Source organism: Periplaneta americana, chromosome 3, assembly GCF_040183065.1.
Source record: "Periplaneta americana isolate PAMFEO1 chromosome 3, P.americana_PAMFEO1_priV1, whole genome shotgun sequence".
Taxonomy (NCBI): domain Eukaryota; kingdom Metazoa; phylum Arthropoda; class Insecta; order Blattodea; family Blattidae; genus Periplaneta; species Periplaneta americana.
In genome coordinates this window covers 154,193,869-154,219,030 of record NC_091119.1, presented here as the reverse complement: position 1 = coordinate 154,219,030, position 25,162 = coordinate 154,193,869, and the positions used below count along the sequence as shown (strand labels likewise).

At 36.4% G+C, this 25,162-nt stretch overlaps 1 protein-coding gene across 1 annotated transcript; it reads right to left on the bottom strand.

Annotated features, from left to right (window-relative positions):
* Window positions 1-331: 331 nt before the first annotated feature.
* On the bottom strand, window positions 332-8,421 carry LOC138697062 (venom allergen 3-like). The gene is made up of 5 exons (XM_069822657.1): window positions 8,407-8,421; window positions 8,053-8,220; window positions 5,700-5,781; window positions 3,286-3,454; window positions 332-560 (listed from the first exon to the last, which is right to left on the bottom strand). The coding sequence occupies exons 1-5, from the start codon at window positions 8,419-8,421 to the stop codon at window positions 332-334; spliced, it is 663 nt and encodes a 220-aa protein (XP_069678758.1).
* Window positions 8,422-25,162: the final 16,741 nt, after the last annotated feature.

Sequence of the window (25,162 nt, the reverse complement as noted above, 5' to 3'; positions counted from 1 at the left end):
AATTCCCGATTTACCACGAAAATCGTCTGTAGCTGCATTTAGATTGGCAACAGGCCATGACTGTTTGGCCAAACACCTGCATAGAATTGGAACATATCAGTCCCCTAACTGCCCATTGTGCAACTCAAACCAAGAAATGGATTCGGAACACCTCAAAATCTGTGCTTCAGTGGCTGACCATGACAATATCTTTGAAAAATATTGGAGTGCAAGAGGTCAAATGACTTTATTGTCAAACGCCTGGCATTAGAGAACAACAATATATTATTTTAATGGTCCTAACGATGGTCCCTGAGAGGAAGCAGGCATGCAGCTGTGTCTGTCCTCGCTGTTACACACATAGAGCGGGATAGTCTGCGTCCACTTGCTGACAGCTGGCTCCCGCATCTCCAATCTGGTACATGGCGTTTCTCAACACGTTTCCCGCGGGCCCGTAATTACACACGAAATGCTTGGTGTACCAGCCGTCGTCGGATCCCAGGAAGGTGACGAAGCCGCAACCCACTCGGTCGGTGTTGGCCCAAGCCAGTGCGGTGTAGTGGCCGGTAGCCGAGGTGAACCTATAGACAGATTATAATTGCCTTGACACTTATACAAAAATAAAGTGAGATTTGCACTTGTTATATTTAAAATAAATTAATGAAGATATGAATAAAAGCAGTGCTATTTGACCATTCAACATTGCCGATAAATATTACATCGGATATCTTTCTTTTAGAGCGATGGTTTTTGGCTAAGAAAATAATAGTAAAAATGATTAAAAACGTATACAAAATAAACTTCGATTTGCATTTGTTATATTTGCAATAAATTAATGAAGATATGAATAAGAACCCTACTATATGGCCATTGTTAATTAATTAAAATTTTGTGGAATGCCTCCTGAACACGAGTATATAGTCTTTCTGGGGGTGCTAGAGTGATTTTTATGTGTAAAAATGTAACTTATCTTTGTTCTAGCAATAAATTATTATTATTATTATTATTATTATTATTATTATAGTTGACACATTAGCTAACAAGGATGCCAATCTCAAAATAAACCTACGGAAACCTTTGTCATTTAGCTCAGTAAAGCAATATATCAAGCAACTACAAAAAAATAGTCACCAACAAGAACTGGACATAAATATTTCGCAACAACGTATGAAATTACTCAAGGATATACCTCCTGAACCCAGAAGACTAGCAGTTGCACGCTTTCGTCTTAACACTGAACATGACATCCTGGGTAAACACCTCAATCGTCTTGGCATCCTTCCGTCAGCGTCCTGCATTTTGTGCCATCAACAGGAAGACATGGATAGACAACATCTTGTAAAATGCCCTGCTCTTAAATCCTACAAGGAAGTCGACCGCTACTGGGAAGCCAGAGCCCGAATGTTTTTAATTACTTAATCCGTAGTTTTGTTCACCACTTTCTTGTTTTTCCCTCAGTCAATGATAGTAAATATCATGTACTAGCCATTAGACAAATAAATAAATATTATTATTATTATTATTATTATTATTATTATTATTATTATTGTTGTTGTTGTTGTTATCCAAAATTACCTTTAAATATTACACCTGCTGTATTGTTTTAGAACGCCGGTTTTTAGCTAAGAATATATCATTAAAGTTAATTAAAATTGTGTACAAAAATAAAATACGGTGTGCACTTGTTATATTTTCAATAGCTTAAGGAAAATATGAATAAAAACAGTGCTATATGACACCCAACATTGGCGATAAATATTACACTGGATATCTTGTTTTAGAACGCTTGTTTTTTTTCCAAGAATATATCATTAAAATTAATTAAAATTATGTACGAAAATAAAATGCGATGTGCACTTGTTATATTTTCAATACATTAAGGGAGATATTAATAAAAACAGTGTTGTATGACCATCCAACATTGACGATAAATGTTACACCGGATATCTTGTTTTAGAGCGCTTGTTTTTGCCGAGAATATATAATTAAAATTAATTAAAATCACGTACAAAAATAAAATGCGATGTGCACTTGTTATATTTTCAATAGATTAAAGAAGATATGAATAGAAACAGTGCTGTATGACCATCCAACATTGGCGATAAATATTACACCGGATATCTTGTTTTAGAGCGCTTGTTTTTGCCAAGAATATATAATTAAAATTAATTAAAATCACGTACAAAAATAAAATGCGATGTGCACTTGTTATATTTTCAATAGATTAAAGAAGATATGAATAGAAACAGTGCTGTATGACCATCCAACATTGGCGATAAATATTACACCGGATATCTTGTTTTAGAGCGCTTGTTTTTGCCAAGAATATATAATTAAAATTAATTAAAATCACGTACAAAAATAAAATGCGATGTGCACTTGTTATATTTTCAATAGATTAACGAAGATATGAATAAAAACAGTGCTGTATGATCATCCAACATTGGCGATAAATATTACACTGGATATCTTGTTTCAGAGCGCTAGTTTTTTTTGCCAAGAATATATCATTAAAATTAATTAAAATCACGTACAAAAATAAAATGCGATGTGCACTTGTTATATTTTCAATAGATTAACGAAGATATGAATAAAAACAGTGCTGTATGACCATCCAACATTGGCGATAAATATTACACTGGATATCTTGTTTCAGAGCGCTAGTTTTTTTTTGCCAAGAATATATCATTAAAATTAATTAAAATCATGTACACAAATAAAATGCGATGTGCACTTGTTATATTTTCATTAGATTAAGGAAAATATGAATAAAAACAGTGCTATATGACACCCAACATTGGCGATAAATATTACATTGGATATCTTGTTTCAGAGCGCTAGTTTTTTTTTACCAAGAATATATCATTAAAATTAATTAAAATCATGTACAAAAATAAAATTCGATGTGCACTTGTTATATTTTCAATAGATTAAGGAAGATATGAATAAAAGCAGTACTGTATGACCATCTAACATTGCCGATAAATGTTACACCGGATATCTTGTTTTAGAGCACCAGTTTTTGGCTAAGAATATATCATTACTCTTGATAAACACAAATTTCACCTGTTCTCACTTGAAGGAATGCCGATGTGCTGACAATTTCTGTCAGTAGTGCACCATTATTTCGTTTACATTAGCGCAATTTATTACAGAACTTAAGAAACTTTAAGAAATAATGTTTGAGTTCAACTTTCAAACTGATTGCAAGACACACCAAACAGGAAATACTTGAAATGCTTTAATAGCCTATAGTTTGTTCAAAAGCTATTTCTATTTCTCAGGTCTGTGTAAGCGATTACTCACTGGAAAGGTTCCACCTGCGCGGGATTAAATTTTGCGACCTCGTCGTACCAGGCCGTCACTGCCTTGGTCCACGCGGCCAGATGGACGTCCACAGTTTCACTGGTCGGCGCCTTGCCGGAGTGGTAAGTAGAACTCCAGAAGTATACGCTCTGTCCCAACAGAAATCTTTCTGCAACACACATTTTAGGAGCTGTGTCTCATAACTCTTTAACAATAAAATTATGAGTGCATAAAATATCTTGTAATAATTACAAACAATGAAGTTGAGTTATTGTTTAATTTTTCACTGTTGCAAATAGAGTCGAATGCAGTTTCACAGAAAAGACTTTGCCGACTGACCCTACACTGACCCTACTAATTGGTTGCCATAAATAAATGTCTCTCTTACTGCGACAGAAATCTTATCTTCGCCCGTTAATAACCAATTACAATTATCGTTTAGAAGAACTGACATTCTCCTTACAAATCCACATGGAGAAAAGAGTTGCCACATGTATTAATATGCCCTGAAGTCGAAGCCGTTCCACAGTAGTTGAGCGGGTTACATGGGCTGCAGCACTTGGAAGTCTTACGGAGTAGACTTATTTTCGTCCGCAGCGCATCCAAGGTCATGCTTCAACAACAGTGGAACGGCTTCTAGCAGCCATGGAGCGGTCGAAGGTCTCTAGAAATGTGGCAATTGTGCAGGATGCCACTGGGGGTGACCAGAGCTGTTTTGGCAGGAAGTAATAAATCTGTTAAGGGGGCGTTCAAAGAAGTCACCGAACTGCATACGAGGAAATTGAAATACTATACCGTGAGAGCATTTTCATTCAACAAAAATCTATTCAGAGTTTTTTTACGGAAGTAGGCATACTAAAACTGAAATCAAATTGAGATGTAATGAATGAACATATTGTGCATTCTTCTAGTCATATTTTACTACTCATATCAGTGAGCCAGTCTTTCTAAAAAACAATTCGTAATTAAAACCATTTAAATAAGTATATAATATTAAAAATAAGATTAAGACAAATTCTAAACTCAATAAGGTAACAAGTAAATGTTTACGATTAGAAGAAAAACCCAAATACCACAAAAAAATATAATAGAAAAAAAGATAACTGTCTTACTGTCATAAGCAAGAACATATTGTAACTTTTTTTATTGTACTTCTACCACCACGCACCCGATAACATTGTGACTTTTATTTCTAACAATTCACCCTACAACAATGGGTATTCCACTCAACATAGCAACACAATAGTCGTTATTGCACTCCACACGACGACAATGACAATACACGGCGTGTATTATTGAGAAGAACAACAGTGTACTCCTAATTTCAATTAATGTTCACAATGCACTATGTGTAGAACAAAACTGTCAGTTCGTAGTTCACAGTTCGCTTGCCTTGGCTAGTTCTTCTAGCTCACTGTTCAAGTTCACTGCACATCGAACTCAGGTCTTCCGGGTGCGCGTCGACCTCGCCTGGACACTGCCACAATTACGGACTCACTCAAGTTTACTGCACGTCGAACTCAGGTCCTCAGGATGAGTCGCACTCGCCTGGATACTGCCACAGTTACTGACTCACTCAAGTTCAGTGCACATCGAACTCAGGTCCTCCTTGCTCGCTGCTGTCCAAGACAAGACTTGAGGGCCCAATACTGATTGATTTTCGTCGGAAACTCACGGTGTTATTTATTTACCGCGAACATCTAGAATGTTCTGCGTCGCGAAGCTTCTGGACCTCCACAACAATCCGTTTTCAGATACTTCCTTACTTCTGTGAGTGACTGTAGGCCAGGACATGTTGAAAGGTGATGTTGGTCCATCTCTGTATTAGAGTTACACAATTTGCAGGATGGTGTCTCCATTATCCCAAAACGAAAGAGGTGTTTCGCCAGTAAATCATGCCTTGTTGCTAGACGAAAGAGTGCGACTGCACTTTTCCTTGGAGGAATTGGTATTTTCAGAATTGACTTTCTCCAGTGATTCTAAGTTTTTCTTGCGGCTAGGTGTTGCAAATGTTGTGTCCTGAATTGCTCTTTTACAGCTATTTTCACAGACTGGAATGACATTGGTTTTGAGTAGATAAAATATAATATAGTGCGTAAGTCACATTGAAGAAATTTTAAATCTCGAAATCCTTTAATTTGTATAAGAAAAGTAAAATAGTTACGAATGGGAATATTAAAAGCAATTAAGAAATGCCCATAGTAAATTCTAACAATACGCATTACCCACACACAGCTATTGCAAGAAGAGGAAAGAATAATTATTATAATCGTTCGAAATTAGTAATGGAGCTGTTAAAGCAACCTCACACTTGAATGGTCTCTAGACTATGATATTATTCGGGATTGAAATAATTGAACAGTTATGTATAAAATATTCAGAGATTTTTAACGGTGCTCGTCTTTATTACTTACCCACATGTCTGCAAGAGTCGTGCGCGAAGATACATTGGTTCGACCACCGTTGCGCAATTGTAGCCAGTTCTTCGTCCCAAAACTGTAATAGTGACGTGATATTGTATGAAATAGGCAAAGGCTGAGTGGATAGCACATATTTCAAATCACTTTGTTATGTGATGATAAGAAAAAAAATCAACGTTACGTAACATTTACTTAAAGAACATAGATAATTGCATAGATGTATTGCAAACCGCTAGCAACTAATAAATGGCACATTGGGGACTATTTCACTATAACACACTTAAAATACCATGATAACCTTAAATACGAGAGAGATCGCCTTTTAAAATCACACACTGAAACTCATAAGAATTTATCATAGTGATATTATAATGATTATAAAGAAGATTGTTATCCATATAATATTGTAATAGTAAACGTTATGTGTTTTATATTACTTTATGCAGTATACATGATGTTTATTTTTGCAATACTTATTGCAGTTTATTTTTTTAGACAATTAGTCTAACACAAGTTATTTTTAGTGTGTGATCAACTATAAGATTTTTGTGACTGATGTAGCCTAGGCCTATTAATATTTTATTGAATAATAATTTCATTGAAGATTATTGTTATTGATGATGATAATGATGATGATGATGGTGATGGTAGTGGGTGGTAATGGTGATGAAGGGGATAAAAAAAAGAGAAAAAGATTATGTTCGCCGTCAAAGTGGTGTTTGTTCTGGTGGTGGCAGTTGTTATTGTGGTCGTGATGGTTGTGCTGATTGTGGTTGTGGTAATTTTTGTTGGCTGTTACTGCGATTTTTATACTATTGATGGTTGTGTTGATGGTAATTGTTAGTGTGTGGTTAGAATAGTACTTATTACTGTTGTGCTTGTGTTGGTTTTTGTTTTGGTAGAAGTGGTGGTTTTTTAATTGGTAGTAGTGTGGTGTTTCTAATGGTAGTAGTGGTGCTTTGTGGAGTGACATAGCAGTTGTTATTGTGGTTATTTAGGTAAGCCTAGTTGTGCTAGTGGTGGTTGTAGTAGTACTGTAATTTGGTGATTTTAATTTTTTTATTGGGTTATTTTACGAAGCTGTATCAACATCTCTGGTTATTTAGAGTCTGAATGAAATGAAGGTGATAATGCCGGTGAAATGAGTCTGAGGTCCAGCACCGAAAGTTACCCAGCATTTGTTCGCATTGAGTTGAGGGAAAACCCCGGAAAAACCTCAACCAGGTAACTTGACCCTACCGGGATTCGAACCCGGACCACCTGGTTTCGCGGCCAGGCGCGCTGACCGTTACTCGAGAGATTGTTATTGTGGATGTAGTACTACTTGTGTTAGTAGTAATGGCGGTTTTTTTGTTGATAGTAGTGGAGGTTTGCGGTGTGACAGTAGCAATTGTTATTGAGGTAGTTGTGCTAGTGGTGATACTGTTATTTTGGTGATTTTGATTGTTGTTGTGGGTGTAGTGCTTCTTGTGTTGGTAGTAATGGTGATTTTTGTGTTGGTAGTAGTGGTGGTTTGTAGTGTGGAGGTGCAATTGTTATTGTGGTAATTAAAGTAGTTGGGCTGGTGGTGGTTGTGGTGGTGGGTGTTATTGGGATGAGTTATTGGGTTATTTTACGAAACTGTATCAACATCTAGGTTATTGAATGAAATGAAGGTGATAATGCCGGTGAAATGAGTCAGGGGTCCAGCACCAGCATTTGCTGGTGGTTGTGGTGGTGGGTGTTATTGGGATGAGTTATTGGGTTATTTTACGAAACTGTATCAACATCTAGGTTATTGAATGAAATGAAGGTGATAATGCCGGTGAAATGAGTCAGGGGTCCAGCACCAGCATTTGCTCGTATTGGGTTGAGGGAAAACCCCGGAAAAAAACCTCAACCAGGTAACTTGCCCCTACCGGGATTCGAACCCGGGCCACCTGGTTTCGCGGCCAGACGCGCTGACCGTTACTCCACAGGTGTGGACTTATTGGGATGATGATTATTTTGATTATTGTTATGGTTGTGGATGTAGTGCGTCTTCTTTCAGAGGTGGTTTGTGGTATGCTGTGGCTGTTATTGTTGTGGTTGTGCGAGTTGTGATTATGCTGGTGGCTGTTGTTATTGTGGTAATGATTATTTAGTTTGTTTTTGTTAGTGTGTTGATGGTGATAGTGATATTTATTCTTGTTGTAATGTAGGTGAATTAATTTAAAAATACTCTCAAGAACAGGAATTTGGACGGAACGCACCGAGGGGTTCATTCCTAAGGTTGCTGCTGCCGGTCATAAAAGATGATGTTGCTATAGATTTCTGTTCATGCTTAATTCCACGGATGGTTTTTGATTATATATTTGGTTGATGTTACCATTTTCTTCATGTTGGCTGCGGCGGGCTGAGGACCGGGGGTTCCCCTCGCTTCGTGCCCCTGTGCTACCTTGCTGCGAAGTTTGTTGTGTTCGTGCACAATGCGCGCTTTTATAGCCTCGTCACGCACAGAGTGCTCTACAAGCTGGGAGCATCCGGCACCAAATTCCTGCAAATAATAACTTGTACTATTAGTTTAAGTGAATACGTCAGAAGAGTTTCACGGAATTTGACACATTAACAAAGTCAGTTCAAGTGGACATTATTGAAAGGATTGTCCCAATTATCGGATTCTTTTTATAAAACAGATAAAAGTGTAATTTTGTGGTATATATTTATTCGTCCATTCACTCACCTCACTATCACCCATCCTACATTAATTTTGGCATTTTCCAAATTAAAGCCTTCTGAAATCAGAGCCTTGGCTTTGGCATGTCGCCTTCGGTATTACAGGGCGTGCCTGCTCGAGTGCCACTCGCACAGCGGAAGGCATCGAATCCCTTCTCATGCGAGGACTGCGGCGCTTCCTTCCCCACTCGCCTTCCAGGCTTTAACATCTTTAATATTAGAGGAGAAAAATTCGCTCCGGCGCCGGGGATCGAACCGGGTCCTTGATTCTACGTACCAAGCGCTCTAACCACTGAGCTACGCCGAAGTCCAATCCACAGCACCGGATCGAACTCCCCTCCTCCAGTGTTTTTCCCTTCGTGGCCTGACTCCAAGTTGGGCATGTATGTTGACATTTTATTAAGTCAACTGACATTTTATAAGGAGCGCACTCAGTTGAGTGACTTGGTGACCGGGATTCCACAATAATCTGTTGCTTGTAGAATTTACTAAGGATTATTATTTTTTTGGCCTTACAGAATATGTCTGTTATAGTAGCAATTAATATTAGAGGAGAAAAATTCGCTCCGGCGCTGGGGATCGAACCCGGGTCCTTGGTTCTACGTATCAAGCGCTCTCACCATTAAGCTACGCCGAAGTTCAATCCACAGCACCGGAACGAACTCCCCTCCTCCGGTGTTTTTTTTTAATAAAATGTCAACACACATGCCAAACATGGAGTCAGGCCACAAAGGGCAAAACACTGGAGGAGGTGAATTCGATCCGGTGCTGTGGATTGGAGTTCGGCGTAGCTCAATGCTGAGAGCGCTTGGTACGAAGGACCAAGGGCCCGAGTTCGATCCCCGGCGCATGAGCAAATTTTTCTCCTCTACTATTGTTACCACAACAGATATATTCTGTACGTCCAAAAAATAATAATCTTTAGTAAAAAAAAATTAACATTAACAGCTTGTGGAATACCCTACTGTCGGAATTTAGTAGCGTTCAAAAGCAAACTTAGTCTATTAAGCATTTTCTTACTGCGTAGAGTAGGTTTAATTTTTACTTAATCAATAAAAGAAATCCTTCCCTCTTCTTAACTTTTACAATAAACTGTCTAGCTTTTATTAATCAGTTAATCTTTTAGTACTTTGATTTTTATTGTATTTGTAAATTTAATATTAATTGTAATTATAATTTATTTATTTATTTTATTTAAATTAAAATATACAGAATAAAGAATATATGTAATTGTATTCTTAATATTGCACTTGTAATCTCCTGGTAGAGGGGAAGAGAAGGCCTGATGGCCTTATGTCTACCAGGTTAAATAAATAAATAAATAAATAAATAAATAAATAAATAAATAAATAAATAAATAAATAAATAATAATAACATCTTTGTCGATCCTGCCCTGTTGCTGTTATTTCGTCCATATTTCTTCCCTAGCACGGGGAAGCTATTAGGTTACATCTATTTTCGATTTTTCCCTTCAAAATTCTCTAATGTTCCTTCAAATGGAACGGCGAAAATCGGAGTGAGAAAAGTGGCCAACAGGCTTGGCGCTCTCATAGACACTTCTTTTCAGTTCCAATTTCACTTGCAAGGATACGTTTTCGCGTACCTGTTCACTGTATTTCCTCTAATTTCCTCTATTCATTAATTCACTCACCGGATATATACACATGGTATGATTCTTGCAGATGTCACAGTAACTTTTTGCGGAAGTCTCTGCAAACACTATTACCAGGGTCACAGCGATGTGGATGTACATTCTCAAAGTGTAATTTTTTCTCCTTAATTTGTAAAAGTTAATGTTACGACGCTTCTTCCAATTTTATCTGAAACTGAAAAAAAAAAAAAAAACAATTAAATCATCACATCATATATGAATCTCTTACTGGTCGACCGATAGCCTAGTACCTTCCCAATCTGGGCGCACCGCACCCCAAGGGAGGATTTTGACTTTCACTGGGAGGGGGTAATTTGTGGTAAGGAGAGAATAGTAGGTCGTTTAGTTTTTAAAATGATATTAACAGGATTAATTCTGAGTTAATAATAGGAGGCAATAAAATAGTAACACATGGGTCTTAAGGGGTTAAGTATAGCTTACAGCAGTAAAATTTTGGAAATATTCAACATCTTTTTCCTCCATTACTGTATCTTGTACAATAATGACAATTAGTATGTGTAAAATATTATCCTTCTGATAAAGGAAAAAATATTTTTACGATTAAAAAAAATTCAGTTTACCGTGCAGTGATCAAGCGCTTCCCACATAACTAAAAAACTATTCAACATTCTGTGATGAAATTTTTTGTGTGTATTTATGCATGTCATATCTACAATATGGTGCAAAATCACTTCTCTAGCTTTGGTAGATTGTCTGATAGAAAATAAATTCATTAAAAAAATGGTCAAATATCAGTATTTTGTTCTAACACAAAATAAAAAAAATATTATTTATTAATGAATGTAGTTGAAAGAATATGGCATTGTAAACATGAATTTCAGCAATAAAATAAAAGCGAGAGAACATAGAAAAGTTAACAAGTTTATGAGTTATGAGGGAAATACTTCATCACTGCACAGTGAAATACCACCGTTTTAAATTTTGAAAAAAAAAAATATATATATATATATTATTTTTTTTTAATCTTAAAAATATTTTTTTCATATAGCAGAAGGACTGTTTTTTACACATACCAATTTTCATTATTGTACAACATATAGTAATAGAGGGAAAACATGTTGAATATTTCCAAAAAATTTACTGCTGTAAGCTGTACCTAAGCCCTTAATTAATTAATTAATTAATTAATTAAATTATTTGTGTTCTATAAAACTGAGAGTATGTTTTGTTACTTGTTCATATGAACATTTAATATGACATGTTTTAACATGAGTTTCATTCATGAGACTTATAAGTTAATACATACATACATACAAATGGCTTTTAAGGAACCCGAAGGTTCATTGCCGCCCTCACATAAGCCCGCCATCGGTCCCTATCCTGTGCAAGATTAATCCAGTCTCTATCATCATATCCCACCTCCCTCAAATCCATTTTAATATTATCCTCCCATCTACGTCTCGGCCTCCCTAAAGGTCTTTTTCCCTCCGGTCTCCCAACTAACACTATATATGCATTCCTGGATTCGCCCATACGTGCTACATGCCCTGCCTATCGCAAACGTCTGGATTTAATGTTCCTAATTATGTCAGGTGAAGAATACAATGCGTGCAGTTCTGCGTTGTGTAACTTTCTCCATTCTCCTGTAACTTCATCCCTCTTAGCCCCAAATATTTTCCTAATCACCTTATTCTCAAACACCCTTAACCTATGTTCCTCTCTCAGAGTGAGAGTCAAAGTTTCACATCCATACATAACAACCGGTAATATAACTGTTTTATAAATTCTAACTTTCAGATTTTTTGACAGCAGACTAGATGATAAAAGCTTCTCAACCGAATAATTACACGCATTTCCCATATTTATTCTGCGTTTAATTTCCTCCCGAGTGTCATTATATCAATGACTTATATATTATTATTATTATTATTATTATTATTATTATTATTATTATTATTATTATGTTATCAAGTTTTGGTCACTATAACTTACTTGATGAAATAAAACCATGAGAAATGAGAGTTTAATGAAATGGAATTTGTAAAGTTGACGAAAATGGAAGAACTCCGAGAAAACCCTTCATCTCCCGATATCCACAGCATATCTCCCGACTTATAAGTTAAGCTACATAAAAATGCAGTTACTTTGTGGCCATGTATTTTCAAACGAATATATATTGCTCATCTGGCAACATAACATTTGCGCGAATATGTGTGGAAGTGTGGATAAATTTGGGACTTCTGAGAGGTCATTAAATTGTATTTGTTCTTGTACTTTGTGTTTTATAAAATAACATGAATTGATTTTGAATTTTTATAAGCTATTTAGTCCACACCTGTGGAGTAACTGTCAGCGCGTCTGGCCGCGAAACCAGGTGGCCCGGGTCGAATCCCGGTCGGGGCAAGTTACCTGGTTGAGGTTTTTTCCGGGGTTTTCCCTCAACCCAATATGAGCAAATGCTGGGTAACTTTCGGTGTTGGACCCCGGACTCATTTGACCGGCATTATCACCTTCATATCATTCAGACGCTAAATAACCTAGATGTTGATACAGCGTCGTAAAATAACCCAATAAAATAAATAAAAATAAGTTATTTAGTTTGAAATAATTTAATATGAAAGAAAACGTAGGCCTAACATGAATTATCGCTTATTTGAACATGCTTATTTCATTTAACTCCGCGAAAAACGGTAGTCAGGTTCCAGGTCTCAGAAGTGTGCGCTAGAATGTAAAAAAATTGAGAATCACTGTGCTGGATCGTAGTTTGAGATCGATCTGCAGCGTTGTCTGGAGTGATGCTGTGGATATCGGGAGATGAAGGGTTTTCTCGGAGTTCTTCCATTTCGTCAACTTTACAAATTCCATTTCATTAAACTCTCATTTATTATGATTTCATTTCTTCAAGTAAGTTATAGTGACCAAAACTTGATAACATACGGGAGTTTCACCCAAATACAAGTTTATCTCTGTAATGCCCACGATCATCGACCGATGAACAACTTTTAGGACAATGATTATTAGAGGAGAAAAATTCGCTCCGGCACCGGGGCTCGAACTCGGGTCCTTGGTTATACGTACCAAGTTCCACAGCACCGGATCGAATCCCTCCCCTCTAGTGTTTTTCCCTTTGTGGCCTGACTCCAAGTTCGAAATATATGTTGTCATATATTAAATCAACTGCCATTATACTAGGAGCGCACTCAATTGAGTGACTTGGTGGTCGAGATTCCACAGTAATATGCACTGTTGGCGAAGAATCTACGTAAAGATTAATTTTTGGTCCTACAAAAGTAGATTTTCTGGTCCGATTTGGTATTATGCAGTGTGTTCAATTTAGAAACTTTAGTTTTTGTGCGAATTAAATTAATTATTTTTATAGGATCGCCAATTTGTTTTATTTATTTTGTACTTGTATTCAGATATGAGATCTTGCCATCCTTAATGAATAATCAAGACTACTATTTTGTGTTAGTAGTCAACATGTATATACCTATTAATTTGAGAAAAATTCGTTCCAGCTGAGCATGCCGGGACACGATCCACGGCGCCGGCCGAACTCTCCTCATTATATCGTCATTATTATTATTATTATTATTATTATTATTATTATTATTATTATTATTATGTTAAAATCCAATTTCTATATTTAAGAGTGAAACTAACAAATAGTCACTACTGCTTTCCCGCGTAAAAGAATTTTCTTTACACCCATTTCTTTTTAGTGGAGGTTTCTTGAGAAGTACTTGCATTAGTTGCATTTTTAGTTCTATTCTAAATGAAGCAGTGTTAAAGGCATTGTCTTTCATCTCTTTACGTGCAGAGCATCTACCGAGTTTTCACTAAATACCGCTACAGGTTGTTTAAGGTTCATTTACGTGTAAAAATTGAGCGCATTCCGGGAATTTTGAAGCTGTGTTATCTATGAGGCCTTTGCTACTGATCTTGATGACGTAGTGAGTGGGTGGATGTGTTACTTGAGCGCTGTTTGTCTGTACTCAAGTACTTTAATGCATGATAGCGACATCACTCTGACGTCATCATCTGTTTGCATTAATAACTTCGGGAATTTGTGGCTGTTATATTACGTCAGGAAGAAAAGCTTGGCGGAAAAAATATAGGCCTACACGTTGAGTGTGTGTGCTTTCCCAATCAGTATCGGTGGATTACCCCGTACAAAGTTCAAACTGATTAGTGGGTTCGATGCACAGGGCAGCCACTGTGTTAATTTTAGGAGAACTTCGCAGTGACATTATCTCGAGGGCATGTGCCCCTTCACTAGGCTACTGTGCCAACGATGTTTCAAACACATCCAAGAGTTTTGGAAACGGACATTTTTTTATAGGTACAGTTTAGAAATCTATCATCAATTCATTTCACTATGCTATGTGTTTGAGAAAAATTGCTCCGAATTCGACACGGATGATCACCTACCACGCTAAGCGTTATAATTTTTTTAAATACTAATGGTGGGTACTTGACTCCTCGCCATCCACCCTTGTGAAGCCAGTTATGTAGACCAATTTACCGACAGAGTCGTTGCCCAGGGTGCGCCATAGAGTGCTGGTCTACGCTGCACCCGCGATTAGGTGAGATGATGATGGAGATTTGTTGGGATTATCGTCGTGCGTTGCAGGCGCTATGTTTTGTTCAAGTTTGTCGAGTATGGCGAAGTTCGATATTCGCCGATGTTCGCTCTGTAGGAGGAGATCTGTCGTGTTTGTTCCCCCTTATTATAAAATTGAGGCGTCTAGAATCAAAACCCGCCAAGTCCATCGAAGAAAAAAAATGAGATAAAGTTATTTTTCTGTGTATCTTCGCATGGCCAATCCGATGCTGGCATTATTTTTCTGCAATATCTGCTGGATTCCTCTGAAAATGCTGGACAAAAGTTAGGGTTAGTTTCAATATCCGCTAGATCCAACTGAATTTCGGCCATTGTTAGTTTCAAAAACCTCCAAGTCCCTTTCTGCCAATCAGGTTGTGGGACTGCTTTACCCAGCATTCCTCAGCTGTGCGATGTTGATTTATTATTTGTGTGGTTAAGCTCTTGTTAAACCTTATTAAGTTTAATTTCTACTCTAATAATATTCAGAGAAATGGTGGATAGAATGAGCAGTGAGTTACAAAAATGTTCTTACCAATTAATAATTAATTACATAATTTTGTCGGTACTTCTCTTGTGCCCTCCTGCTATACCAGCTTGTAATCATGCTGTTGGCAGTAAATGGAAATCCAACAGTTTAACTTTGTTGGACATAAAGAAGTTCCATTCCGTTTTCTACTCTTCATCAGATAATCAGCAATAAGACAATTTTATTACTGCACAAAATAAAAATACAACAATGATTGGAATGTGGTCTAAATGGCCACTTACTGAAGCACCTCCAACTATTAAAAAAGTGTAAATTACATTTCCTGTGGTTGGGCATTCATTTGTCCCTCCCGATCGCATATTTGGAGTAATCGAAAAAGAAATAAGGAAGAATATAAATATATTATTGGCAAACATGGAAGAGTCTTTAATCTTGAAAATGAAGATGTAGGCGTACCTCTTCAAGACTGGAAGAGAGAGGCAGACATAATTTTAAGATCTCCTGCTATTTTAAGTTAAGTGCCTGTAAAATATTTATTTTAAGACGATCTGCATTGAAAGAACAGGTAAGAGTGCAAGATGAGTTTAACTATAGAACTGACACCGTTGTTGCAAAGGTACCGTAATAACAAGAAAAAACAATACAATTGAACGTGAAGAATAAGAAGACGAAGAAGAAACCGTTAATCTGGAGGAAGAGGAATGTGACAATATTGTGTAAAATTTGTATGAACTTAAAAAGTGTAACATATATTCAAATTTATACACTTTTCAGTTTCAAAATCAGTTAGGTGCTAATTTAACCTCACGAATTTGTTAGTTTCAATGAAGGGGCAATCCTGTAATTTATTTGAACGCATCTAATGATAATAAAATATTTGATAAAAGCATTGTTTATATCCCAAGAGTGTTTATTTATATGGAAACAGTTTTTTCCATTTTCCCATAAATTTTGTTTTATGGACTTGAGGGTTTTGATTCTAGACGCCTCAATTATTCTCTGACCTCCACTCTCACCCTTTCATGTTTTAACCGCTTAAGAATTTTTACACTGATCTTGCGATTAGTTCTTCATATGAAATAAGACGCAGTTTGTAATGTCTTGATTGCCTCTCTCACGTTCGAACTTTGCAGGACACTAGTTGGAATGCCACAGGAGAACCGGAGCTTCCAGAGAAAACCTCTGTCTTACCTGGACCACGGTCTTGCCCATGGATGTATTAAAATGATAGACTCCCACGGTGCATTATCGATCTGGTTTTCAATTTGGAAGGTACGGAGTTGAATCTTCTTTCGGATCAATTTTTCTCAGTTTCTTTAGGGATGAGCTGCCAGGAAGTCAAAAGGAGAATAGCAATAGCAAAGGAAGCTATTAGTATTGTGACGTTTTATTCTACTTTAAATCACCACACCTGTCAACAATGTGACTTTATTCTTAATAATTCATCCTACAACAATGGGTATTCCACTCAACACAGTAACACAATAGTCATTATTGCACTCCACACGACGACAATGGCAATACACGTGTATTATTGAGAAGAACAACAATGTACTCCTAATTTCAATTGAAGTTCAGAAAGCACTAAGTGCAAAACGAAACTGTCAATTCTCAGTTCATAATTCGCTTGCCTTGGCTAGTTCTTCTGGCTCACTCAAGTTCACTGCACGTCCACCTTGCTCGCTGCTGTCCAAGACTTGAAGGCTGACTGAAGACTAACTGATCGTTTTGTCGGTACTCACGGTGTTATTTATTACACCATAACTACTGGAATCTTCAATTCGCGCGGCTTACAGAATCTTCGAGAGAGGTCCGCGTCTCGACGCTTCCTTACTTCCGCCAAATCATAGTAGCTTTTCTCCCCCCCTCGCTCCGTACCGCGGCTAGCGTCAGGGATTCGTGTTTCTCCGCACCTCTTTCTTGCTATATGCGCGCGCAACTTCCGGACGCATCGAGAATATTCCAAATGGCGCCACAATATGAAAATGAGCAAATTTTGCAGAATTCTGGAAAAATAACTAAGGAGGAGACTAATGAAGAGCTTTCTTGGAGTTTTGCATTTTATGGAGCAGAAACATGGACATTACGACAAAGGGAAGAGAAACTAGTGGACGTATTCGAAATCTGGATATGGAGAAGAATGGAGCGTGAGAAATTGAGAGACAAAATAAGAAATGAAGCTGTGCTAGAAAGAGTGGGTGAAGAAAGAATAATGCTGGAACTAATCAGGAAGAGAAAAAGAAATTGGCTGGATTAGTGACTAAGAAGAAATTGTCTACTGAAGGATACACTTGAAGGAATGGTGAAAGAGAAAATAGTTCGTGGCAGAAGAAATATCAGGTGATTGACAATATTAAGATATAGGAGTCGTATACGGAGACGAAGAGGAAGACGGAAAATATGAAAGATTTGAGAATGCTGGGTTTGGACTTAAAAACCTGCCCTTGGACAGAAAACTATGAATGATATCAGTGCCACTTCTGTGCTTCTGTCAAGTTATGAGGAACCCAACGTGCTACAATTTTTCTCAGTGGAGGTTTTTCTTCAGGATGTGTCACACAGTTTGATGTCTGAGTCCAACCTCGATGGGTAATTCTTGTACAGTCCAGTGATGGTCAAAAGCAAGGATACCTGGCATTAACTCCACTTGTTCGTTAAAAATGGACGGGCGACCTGTGCGAGCCACATGTGCCGTCTCATTCCGACCCGTACGAAATGCAGAGACCCATCTTGCAACCGTCCGATACGGTAGTGTATCGTTGCCACAAGCTTCAAGTAACCCTTAATAACATTGGCGTGCATTTCTGCCACGGGCTACCTCGATTTTTATCTACGATCGCTACTCAAGTTTAGTAAACATGCCTTAGAGCAGTTAAAAATAGTGCTCTACATTTAACCGCATACAATAACAACATCTGTTGTCATAACAATCGGTTTTATCATTCAATACATCGACAATATCTCCAACTACGATCACCAGTTGTCTCGTATCGCATGCGCATGATACCACTACTTTATTTACAACCCATGTTTATGTGAATATAAAAGTTACAATATTTTCAGTTAAATAGTGTTATTTTTTGAGTGAACAGTAATAATAATAACAATAATACTACTAATAATAATAATTTAAAATTTAATGTAATTTAATTATTCTGACCCAATATAATATAATATAATATAATATAATATAATATAATATAATATAATATAATATAATATAATATAATATAATATATTAATAATAATAATTTAATGTAATTTATTAGTCTGACCCAATATAATATAATATAATATAATATAATATAATATAATATAATATAATATAATATAATATAATATAATATAATATAATATAATATAATAATAATAATAATAATTTAATTTGATATAATTTATTAGTCTGACCCAATATAATATAATATAATATAATAAAAAAATAATAATAACATTAATAAAATATCCAACTGTTTAAGGCATGGTTAATTTTTTAAGTTATTATTATTATTAGTATTATTATTATTATTATTATTATTATTATTATTATTATTATTATTATTATTATTATTGTAGTAAAAGAATTCAACTGTGATATGGTTAAAAGTTTTAAGTAAGTAAAGTAATAGTAATATTTAATAAAACGTTTTAGATGCTGAAATAAAATATATTTGTGATTAAATAAATTACAGTATGCAATAGTTGACTAATATTTTAAATAAACTAATAGACGTTTTGTTAATAACTGTTCTGGTTGAATCAGATTCAGAATGCAGCAGGATAGCTATTAGGCTACCAAGAACTTCTGAAAAGGAAAATCTGCCAATAAGTCTTCAAAATTATTGCTGATCGAAGTATTCAACCACCGCACCATGTAACATTTCGTAGTGTCGTAGGAACATAGTCTTAGAAAGTAGATGTCGTACTTACATTTTATCTGTTTGTTCCTGTTGTGTCTGGAACAGAGCTGACTTCTTGTATTTATGTTTATCTTCCAGAAGAGCGAAAAGGCAAAACTCTTACCTGGAGATATATGTGATGATGTCTTCCCGTTGTAATCGCCTCCACCTATAACTTCGTCTTAAGTATACGAATGCTTGGGAATTTTGAGTCTAGTGGAGACCATAAACTTGTCACATTTCGTACAGCATTCAGAGTCGCTATTGTTTACAGGGTTACCAAGGATACTCGCAAGTAAGACATGCGATAACCTTAGAGTTAAGTTTAATTTTATTATATCTGCATAATTGCTATCGTATGGAGTAAGTATAATATTCGTGAAAAGATCTGATTTCAGATTTCAATTGAAATAATGAGTTTCAATTGCGAATATACGTGTGTGATAACGTGTGTGCGTGCGTGCTCATCTGTCTCCGTTGTTATAGTGTAATTGTTTGTGATATGTGATGGAAAATTGCAATCATGACAGTTGAAATAGATATTAACCAAAAGTCTTTAATTCATTATCCAAGATTTCTATTGAAACATGCAGACCTTTTTTTTTTCTATAGACAAACATATCATTTAAGGGTTCCCTTTTTTTTCTCTTGTACGGAGGTGGGACTTGAAGACTTACACTGCAGCCTGAGGCTTATTGTGCTTACCACTCCCATTCTTGAGAATGATTGGGTAGCCGAACGACTGCTCTCTTGTACAAGTACAGCACGCCGCACCGTGAACTTAAACCGGGCTGTGGTATGGATGATGATATGTGAATTAATGATAGCGAAATGAGTCTAAGGTCCAACGCCGAAAATTATCCATCAATTCTGCTTCAATTGGTTGAGCGAAAACCCCGAGAAAAACCCCAACCAGGTAATTTGTTCCGACCAAGATTTGAACCCGGGCCCGCTAGATTGGTAGTCAGACGTTCTGACAATTACTCCACAGCGGTGGACTGAAAGTTTAATTATTAGATAGATAAATATCTGAGAATAAAACATATTAGGAGTCTAAGTTAAATATTGCTAATTTGTTAATAAGTAAATTAAGTAAGTTATTAGTGAAAATTTTCAGCAATTTAGTAGAAGAATTGAATATTAATATTTGTAATAATAATAATTCGTGGCGCTACAGCCCGTGAAAGGCCTACACCGACCAGCCGGCTGCTGACCTCACGCCCACATGCCGAAGCAGAGGTGGACGATCATCCAACCAGAATGGAGGTATCATGTGGTTAGCACGATCATCCTCCCAGCCGTTATAGCTGAATTTCGCTACCTATCGTAGCTCCCCAAGTGCATTACGATGCTGGGTGGGCACCGGCCCCATACACTGGCCGAAATTTCATGAGAAAATTTCTTCCCCCATGAGGACTCGAACCAGTGCGCATTCCGTAACGCGAGTCCTAGGCAGAATGCCTTAGACCACGACACCACGGCGCGGGACTTATTAATATTTGTGATTATATAAATTAAATTGCATAATATATACGTTACTATAGGTACGTTAACAGAAAACCACATTTCAAGTCAGACAGAGTTTGTGTGCACTCAAAGTTGGATTTCTGGCGTCTTGTCAGCCCATTTGAGGTGTGTGGATATAAAGGGAAAAAAATTGAGACGATGTCCGGTGTAGTTCCTGGGTAGCTCAGTCGGTAGAGCGTTGGTGCGCTAAGCGAAAGGTCCCGGAATCGATAACCGGCCCGGAACAATTTTTCCCTTGAAATTATTCAATTCTACTTCACAGGGAACTATACCTGAATGCCAGATTTGCAGTTGTTTTTTAAGTTTATTTATAATCGCTTCGGCTGCAAGGCTTTATCCCCCGACTGTATATTAGGAATGGTACATTGTTGGTACATTGGATTTTTATTTTTCTGATATTCACCAGTTAGTGTGCAGACATGTGTATTTCCGACTTGTTGCTGGTGCAGTGGCCATATGTGAGTAGTCTTCAGACATTCCACAATGCACAACTATGAATTGAAGTCTTGTATACAGTGTATTTTGTTTGTAATGGAAGTGAGATCGAATCCGGAATTCGCCTTTTAAATATCAAAATTCCTAATTTCTTGTAATTGAGAAAACAATCATTCCGATCATATTGGCCGATTCCTGGTTTGAAACCTGAACCTCCCGATTGTGAGTTCAGCTTTTGAACACTAGGCAATCTCATTCGGTAAGCACTACAATTTCAATAGTTTAAATTAAAAGGATTTCACGAATTTATAAGTAATAGTAGGCCTACTTGGGTAGTGAGTAAATATTTTCACTGCTGGCTGTTTCAAGTATGTGTTTAAATTTAGCGGAAATAGGTAAATTGAGTAACATCTGTTGAAAAATTGGAGATTTATCCTTCGAAGAGGTGGAAAAATTCAAATATCTTGGAGCAACAGTAACAAATATAAATGATACTCGGGAGGAAATTAAACGCAGAATAAATATGGGAAATGCGTGTTATTATTCGGTTGAGAAGCTCTTATCATCTAGTCTGCTGTCCAAAAATCTGGAAGTTAGAATTTATAAAACAGTTATATTACCGGTTCTTCTGTATGGTTGTGAAACTTGGACTCTCACTCTGAGAGAGGAACATAGGTTAAGGGTGTTTGAGAATAAGGTGCTTAGGAAAATATTTGGGGCTAAGCGGGATGAAGTTACAGGAGAATGGACAAAGTTACACAACACAGAACTGCACGCATTGTATTCTTCACCTAACATAATTAGGAACTTAAAATCCAGACGTTTGAGATGGACAGGGCATGTAGCACGTATGGGCGAATCCAGAAATGCATATAGAGTGTTAGTTGGGAGACCGGAGGGAAAAAGACCTTTAGGGAGGCCGAGACGTAGATGGGAGGATAATTTTTTTTAGTAGGTTATTTTACGACGCTTTATCAACATCTTTGGTTATTTAGCGTCTGAATGAGATGAAGGTGATAATGCCGGTGAAATGAGTCCGGGGTCCAACACCGAAAGTTACCCAACATGGGAGGATAATATTAAAATGGATTTGAGGGAGGTGGGGTGTGATGATAGAGACTGGATTAATCTTGCACAGGATAGGGACCGATGACTGGCTTATGCGAGGGCGGCAATGAACCTTCGGGTTCCTTAAAAGCCATTTGTAAGTAAGTAAATAAGTAAGACACGATTTATAAAAAATACTGAAGAATGTACAGTTTTGAAATAAAATAATTTAAACAATTCAACTCAATTTTTAAATTGTATGCAGATACTCAGACTTCAAATTACGTTACTTGACGCTGTTTATAAATAATAATAATTATTAAACGCAATTCATATTCAAGCGCTAAATCTTTTTAAACTTGTAGACACCGTTTTTAATACTACGGTACAAAACTATTTCAAGTGGACAGTAGAGAGTAATACAACATTAACCAGACTTTTTTATTTGAGAAAATCGAAAATATAAGTCTGTTCTAAGAGCTACTTAAAAGATGGGCTTGTATTTCGTGAGTTGTTTTTATTTTATTTCCTTCTCTTACTTCTTATGACAGCCGCCTCTATCAAGTGTGAAATACAGGGCTTTTGTTAAACTCGTAACAGGCACACACAACATCAGCCAAAAAATGTAACTTCATGCTTAAACAACTTTAAAATAATATATTTTTCAACATTAATATAAATGTTTTAATCTCGCGTGAGATTCATCGAATTTCGTGAGTCGGTCTATAATGCGTCATAGAAGTTGACAACCTAGATCAGTCAGTAAAAAAAATTAATGAATAAGAGAATTTCATAAAACACAGTATACAAGGTGGTGCATAAGTAGGTATACAGTAATGCAATATAATTTTATTAAGTACATATATATTTTTTTTTCAATTTATTTTATTCGATAACCAATCGATCAGGCAGTTGAATTAATGTCGATTGTCGATTGATGACATTGACTGTAACTACAAATGGAATGTAATCCTCTTGATCGTTTTCTGTGTTTAAGAACGTGCATCAGTTATACACACAAGCTTAAGTGAAGACAATTTTGAAAAATTAGTTTTACGTTGTCTCAAAGCAGAATAAAAATGTAACATAATGTAGAACTCAATTTTAATAGTGCATATTTTTACCGTTTTTCGCTTCATTGTGCATATTTCGTCATAATTGCATGAATGCATGCATATTTTAAGATTTGATAGTGCATAAAAATCCGGACTCTAGTTATTGCTATCCTTCTTTTGACGTCTTGGCAGCAGCTCATGTTATCACTTAGTACACGCCAAGTAGTTATTTGAAGCTGTCCACTTTTTCTACTACCTCATTTCGAATTCGTACGTTTACCTTCTTTATTTTTCTTCTGATAGTGATATTATTATTATTATTATTATTAGTATTATTATTATTATTATTATTATTATTATTATTATTATTATTATTATTATTATTATTATTATACCGAGCATTTTCATGGAAAGGCTTGTTTTTATTGATACGTCATATTTAAGAAATACCCATATATATTTGCATTTCGGATAACAAATAATCGAATAAGACCAATTTTATTTTGCATATTCTACATATTTCAACAGTTTTGGTTAAAAAAATGCATATTTTAATTTAATATTGCATATAATTGACTACTCTGACACTTTCTTTACTTCTCCCACATATTTTAAAGATGAATCTTTAAAGAGTCCAAGGAATTCGTGACTCATGGGGATGGCTAAACATTACAGTGCGTTTGGATATTTTGGAAGTTTTTAGTGCATATAAATCCTCGGTCTATTTATTATTGGAGAGTTTAGATTGCACCTTCTATTGTTTCTAACATGAATTTACCTTCGTCCTCAACTGGAAAGAGGAATGAGGAAAAGAAGTCATATGGGTTGGCATCGTGCAAACTAACTAGATGTACTCGACTGGTTCCAGCCATTTTAGTCATTCGTGGCGGCACTGACGAGAAAAATTTTCGTCATCACCTGAAGAGAAAGGGAGACCAAGCATTCGAAAATCTGTGAGTTCCGTAATATAGAAGTAATGGAATAATTCAAACTTTTATCTCACCTGAATTACAGAAAGTATTATTTTGTAATATAAAAGATTATTATTAAAAATCAATTGGACATCACAATTAGCTTCAATTCTTAATTTTGTGTACTTATAATTTTCTTGTGGTGTGATATAAAATTTTAAACGGCCACTGGTGTAGTTCAGACGTCGCCGATTTGCTTGGTGATCCGAGATTCGGAGTTGCGCTCGAGTGTGGGTTCAATTCCTGACTGGTCTGATTATTTGGTATTTTTCCCCCCGAAGTTTTCCCCAACTGTAGGGCGAATGTCTGGTAATCTTGGGCCAATCCTCGGTCTCATTTCCCCAAATACCATCTAACTATCACAAATTCTTTCGACGCTAAATAACTAAGTAGGTAATACAACGTCGTTAAGTAATCAAATAAAAATGTTAAAAGAAGTTGAAATATTGTTTTTTTTAATAAATAATCAATAGTTAGCAGGATGTGAGAATAATTTGTAAGTGCAAATTCTGTAATTATTACACTGAATGTCACGGAAAGACCTATCAAATATATGAATCAGAAGAATGTGGAGAGGAAATCTAGCAGCATTGAGTTCTCCTTTACGGATTATCTTACTGGATTTGCAGGGTGATGCTACCCTGCAAAGTTAAGTACGACTGTACCTTTGGAAAACTCGACCTTGGCGGGGCCAGTGTGTTCGCTCTCGCCGAAATTTCTTGTTGTTCCCATCCTGTAAAAAGGAGACCTTTTCCGCTTCTCTTTTATTTTTGTTTTATTTTCGTCTTGTTTGTTGTCTTTTTTGTTCGTTGTTTTAGCCCCTACCAACTTTTTTTTTTCGGTGGAGTTTGGAAGGCAGAAAATAAATCACTATGGGGATAAGTCGAGAAGATATGAGCTCGTGTCCGTAAATCAGTTCACCATGAGCTCGCTAGAGGTCCCTACAATCGCCCTATATCCGAACGAACGTTATTTATTGTTGAACTACGGTGGTACCAAGCGATGGATAGGCCAATCAGAGAAGGAATGAGAGGGTTTGCAGGGGGAAGAGGCGAGGGTCACGTCAAAGCCGCAAACTTTGGTAAATTAGATGTGTGGCCTTAACAAATAAGGGAGATCGCAATCT

Bases quoted from the DNA above. Each gene is read 5' to 3' on its own strand.
- LOC138697062 (XM_069822657.1), bottom strand. The intron at 5,782-8,052 runs GTAACATCAACC...TCACTATTACAG, and splicing joins CAGCCAACATGAAGAAAATG to TTTTGGGACGAAGAACTGGC. The intron at 3,455-5,699 runs GTAAGTAATAAA...TGTGTGTTGCAG, and splicing joins CGACTCTTGCAGACATGTGG to AAAGATTTCTGTTGGGACAG.